The 5,044-nt window shown below is 68.5% G+C and overlaps 1 protein-coding gene across 1 annotated transcript; it reads right to left on the bottom strand.

The window, feature by feature from the left end:
• Positions 1–328: 328 nt before the first annotated feature.
• On the bottom strand, positions 329–1,528 carry ARC (activity regulated cytoskeleton associated protein). The gene has a single exon (XM_007464585.1). The coding sequence runs from the start codon at positions 1,517–1,519 to the stop codon at positions 329–331; it is 1,191 nt and encodes a 396-aa protein (XP_007464647.1). The 5' UTR covers positions 1,520–1,528.
• Between the last annotated feature and the right edge of the window lie 3,516 nt (positions 1,529–5,044).

Below are 5,044 nucleotides of genomic sequence, written 5' to 3'. Positions count from 1 at the left end.
GTGCCCAGAGGGCCAGGACATTGAACAGGATGAGGAAGCTGTCTTGGCCTGAGAGTATGGAGGGTGGGGTCGCTGGCCCAGGCTGGCCCATGCTGGGGAAGACAGACCGAGGGAGGGCGAGGGGCAGGGCCCTGCAGGGAAGGGGAGCCTCTCTGCTGTTTGGGGGACACTGCCCACACCTGAATCACACGTGTCTGTTGGAGTCAGGCTAGGAGGCCGAGGTGGGTGTCCAGCTGCATGAGGACGAGGGCTCCCCCTGCCGGGGTCAGCCCACTCGGAAGTCCCGGTGGGCAAAGGCCACGGCGGGCAGGCAGGGGGCCGGCGCCCTCTATTCTGGCTGGGTCCGGTCACTGGCTACAGACTCGCTGGTGGGGGCTGGCGTGAGGGCCTCGCTCTCTTCCCCGGCGGGCAGGTGGGGGCTGGCGGGCTCAGCCGCCTGCTCCAGGCCGTCCTGCACCTCCAAGCCCTTCTGGATGAGCTGCTCCAGGGTCTTGGGCAGCGGGGGCCGCAGGAAGCGCTTGAGCTTGGGCTGCAGGGTGCCCACCACGTACTGGATGATCTCCTCTTCCTCGGCATCCACGTACAGCGTCTGGTACAGGTCCCGCTTGCGCCACAGGAACTGGTCCAGCGGCTCTCCCTGCTTCTGCGGCAGGTCCAGCTCGCGCTGCACGGCCTCTCGCGACAGCGCGCCCTCGCTGTACTGCAGAAACTCCTTCTTGAATTCCACCCAGTTCTTCACTGAGCCCTGCTTGAACTCCCACCACTTCTTGGCCGGCCCATTCATGTGGTTCTGGATCTGTGACAGCCAGTACTCCTCGGAGCCGCCCACCTGGCGCAGGTACTCCTCCAGGTGGCTGAGGAACTCCCGCGGGTCCTCGAAGATCTGCGTGTCCACGCCAGGGCTTGGCTGCCCATCCTCTCCCGGCCCCCAGGGTGGGTACTGCTGGGCCTCCACCGCCTCTCGTCCAGGCAGCTCGCCTGCGGCCGGTGGTGGGGTGATGGCATAGGGGCTGACCGTGTAGTCGTAGTTGTCAACCTCGTGGCCGTAGCTCTCGGGACCCCCGACACCTACGGAGACGGTGTGGCGGGAGGGGTTGCCGCCAACCGGGTACTTGCCGCCCATGGACTCCAGGCGGTCGGCCCACCTCTCCAGCCGGTAGAAGACCTCCCGCCACACGTGCATCTCCCGCTTGACCCAGCGCTCCAGGTTGGCGATGGTCTCCTGGCAGCGGCACAGGCAGGCCTTGATGGATTTCTTCCAGCGCTGTGAGTCGCCCGTGGGCACGTACCCGTCCAGGTTGCTCTCCAGCTTGCCCACCGAGCGGTGCAGCCCCTTCAGCTCCCGCTCCACCTGCTTGGACACCTCCGTCAGCAGGTGCCGGTGGGTCCTCCGCACGTGCTCCAGCATCTCCGCCCGGCACTTACCGATCTGCAGGATCACGTTGGGCTTGGCCACCGGCCCGCCGCGGGGCGCGGGGTAGGCGTGGAGGCCGCCGGTCGTCCTTTGGTCCAGCTCCATCTGCTCGCAGGTGGCGGCGGTGCTCGGACAGGCGGGGTGGGGCAGAGGCTGCAAAGTCCCCTTGGGGCCGACGAGGAGCTGCTGGGCGCTGGCTACGTGGAGCTGCGCGTGGCGGAGGGTCCCGCGGAGCAGCGGCCGGCCCCGGCTGCTCTCGGCGGCCGCGGACCCGGAGGACCCGGCACCCGAGCTCTGCGCTCAGCCTCGGCCGCCGGCTCTTTATGCCGCCAGCGCGGGCCGTGGGCGGCCCCGTCACCGAGCCACGGCTCCCATTGGCCCGGGCTCAGGCTCCCCGCCCGCGCCCCCAGCCTGCCGGCCCGCCTCCCCGCGCCCACGCGCGCTCCCGGCGGAGGGAGGACCCACCCCCTGCACACCCGGCGGCGGCGGCGGCTGACTAATGCGCTCGCTCGCACCGCTCCCTCCCTGACCCATTCAGCCCGTGGGACCGAGACCGTACTGGGAACAGGCCGGCGACGCCCACCCCCGCCAGCCGTCGCCGGGCAGGGAGGCCCGGTGAGCGCCCCGCTGCCCCCAGCCAGAGGTAAGGAGGAAGCCCCTCCCCCGGGCCTCAGGGTCAGCTTCCTCTTGTGTCTGCTGTGTCCTGACTGGGGCGGGGGCCGGGGGCGCTGGACTCTGCTCTCCGGGGCCGCCGGCCGCAGACCTGATCTTGTCCAGTCCGGGCCTGCAGGATGTTCAGCTACAGGTGAGACGTGGCAACGACCCCATATTGAGACCCTCTTTCGCTTGGGCTGAAGACCTCCAGGAGTTTTCCTGTGCACACACGCTCCCAGGTGTCAGGTGTGAGCTCCCGGACGTGGCCTTGAGCTTCCGTCTATCCCCGCCCTGGGCGCCCTTTGCGTCCAGGCCCTGGGCTGGTCCTGCGCCCCGGGTAAGGGACAGGCACCCAGGCCTTGGCTCTCCCAGGGCCCCTGGACTTGGTGTGGGTGTGTGTCGCCGAGGTGGCAGTAGCTGGACAGGACTGCCCCGTGCCCCCGTCTCCCAGGTCTTTGCTGAGGCCCAAGACTTCTCCACTTAGTGCCTCCCAGGAAACCTGGCAGCTGCTCTTGGGGCGTGGGGGGGGGGCGGCGTGTGGAGGAGACGGAGGGGCCCTCCACCCACCGCAGGGTGTAGGCCCTGAACCCCAGGCCACAGCCCAACCGGTCAGAAGCTCCAAGACCTCTGCAGGGGGGAGAGGGTGCTGGTGGCCTGATGCAGTCAGGAGAGGTAGAGAAGCAAAACACCATAAAAGGAATGGGGCTCCGGAAGCTGAGATTCCCGCAGGAGGGAGGCCCCCTTCTGCCTCCCTGGCAACAGTGGTGGGGAGGGGCCCTCCCCCTGTGTCCCCGTCACGATGGGTGTGGGTCCAGGTCCTCTGCTGCTCCATGCGCACAGGTAGTACATACCTGCCCATGGCCACACACAACCAAGGCCAGTCAAGACCCCCTAGCCCTGCTGCCGGTCTTCCGCTCTCACACGCACACTGCACACTCATCTCCCCTCCCCCACAGAGATACTCATAGCTCCCCACCCACCCATCCTCCCCCTGCCCCCCGTCCAGTCATCCCCATCCACGCCCAGCCCCTCACACCAGGCCCGCCGGCCCCCGGGTCTCATTAGCACACTCAAGGGCACGCAGGTACACCCCGCTCTGGAGTCCCCACTCCCTGCCCCCCTTGGAGGCCCCTTCCCTGCCACCCCCTACCGCCCCCCAGAGGCAATCTGCCACCTCCTTTCCCTCTCTGAGCTTCCACCCTTGGTGGGGGGAATGTCTCTGGCAGAAACTCCCCCAAAATCGCTCTTCTGGCATTTCTAATTAAAGGCAAGTGGGTGAGCAGAGAGGGGAGGGTGGAGGGGCAGCACGGAGCAGGGAGGGGGAGTCGGGCCAGAAGCTTCGAGAACAGGAACCCCTGCCGAGCGTGCGAGCCTGTGTGTAAGATGCCTGTGTGGCGGCGAGCGGGCTGGTCACCGCGGGGCCTGAGTGGAGCCGCGAGCCCGCGACCGTGTCTGGGTGAGCCCCGGCCTGCGTCCGAGGGCCCTGCTCTGGAAAGGCACGCGATGAACCAGCTGGGCAGGGACCGCGCTCGCACACCTGCGTTGTGTGTGCGCGCGTGTGTGGGGGTGCCAGAGCCATCACTCGAGTGACCAGGAGCCACCCCTCCACTTCCTCCCACGGTTGACAAAGGCCATGTGGCCCCCGGGGGCCGGCACCCAGACCCAGGAGCCCTGATCAGCTGGGCGGCCCAGGCAGGAGACTGGAAGGGGAGGCAACCCCTTTGTGGGGGGAGGCAGGCAGGAGAGGGGATCTTAGGGCAGCCCAGCAGGCAGGGCTGGTCTTGACCCAGACCCTTGGTGGCCCGTCTGCGTGGCCAGCCCAGCCTGACGTGGGGGGGGGGGGCACGGCCCAGAGGCCGCATTCGCAAGGCCGCTGTGACAGGTGACAGGCCACAGCCACTGCTCCAGGAACACCTAATTGCTGCCAGCTTTTGCGCCAGTAGCCCTCAGCCCCCCCCGCACTGCAGCCTCAGGCTCCACTCTTGCGCCTCCGGGAAGCAGCCTCACCCAGAGCAGGACGACTCAGGGCCGCAGGCCGAGTGTGGCAGGTGGAGCAGGGAGCCGGGCCTGGGCCTGGAGGCGGGGTGCCTGGGCTTCCCCAGCTCTCAGAGACAGGCTGGTCCGCTGCTCCTCAGGCCTGCCAGCTCCCGAGGCCTCGCCTGCCTTAGAAGATGGGGGCTTTGTGGGGGAGGGTGGGCAGGCAGGGTGACCACAGGAGGGTCTGCCCAGCGCTGGGAGCCACGCAGCCCCCCATTCCAGCCCCTCTGGGGCTCCGCCCGTCTGCCCCTAGGGCCCCAGGCTCCCAGACCCCAGGTGATGCTCTCCTGATGCTAAGATGCTTATTTCGAGGGGGTCTCCCCGCAAGTCCGCAGCCTCAGGAAACCCACCCCAAACAGAGCCCTGGATGTCTCCACTTTCCCCGGACAGCCCCCGCCCTCCCAGCAGCTGCTGCCTTCCCAGGGCTGCTCTGTGACCAAGTCCTCCCCGACGGGGCTCACACACCGGCCTCTGTAAACCCCTCAGAGCCGGCCCCTGGGCCCCCAGAGGTGCTGGAGGTGCCCCTCAGCAGGGCAGGACAGGCCGTGCAACCTGAGCTCCCTCCCCGGCCCGCCTGGGGGCCGGAGCTGGCCTGCCTTCGAGCAGGGCCCCGGCCATAGTCCTGCGACTCCCAGCCTCACGCGAGCACCCAGCGCTCGCAGGAGCACCTTGGGGCGGAGCTCCCGCGTCTCCCGCACTCGCGCTCTCCTGGCCGCCTGCCCAGGAGCCGCTGTGGTAGCTGCTCGCAGAAGCTGGGCCAGGGCTGCTGTGTCCGCCGCTCACTCTAACCTGACCCTTCCTGCCTGGCTTTGGCCTGGGGTCCAAGTGCCCACCCTCCACACGTACCCACTGCCTGTCCTGCCCCCAGTGGGACCGTCCTGGGTCACGTGGCCTCATTCCATCTCCTTGCGCCCACCGGCAACGCCAAAGGCATGTCCG

This window comes from Lipotes vexillifer, unplaced genomic scaffold, assembly GCF_000442215.2.
Source record: "Lipotes vexillifer unplaced genomic scaffold, Lipotes_vexillifer_v1.1 scaffold394, whole genome shotgun sequence".
NCBI classification, from domain to species: domain Eukaryota; kingdom Metazoa; phylum Chordata; class Mammalia; order Artiodactyla; family Lipotidae; genus Lipotes; species Lipotes vexillifer.
Note: the sequence above shows the minus strand (reverse complement) of the source record. Positions and strands in the feature narration are given on the sequence as shown.

Coding starts and splice junctions, on each gene's coding strand:
- ARC (XM_007464585.1), bottom strand. CDS start 1,519: ATGGAGCTGGACCAAAGGACGACCGGCGGCCTCCACGCCTACCCCGCG.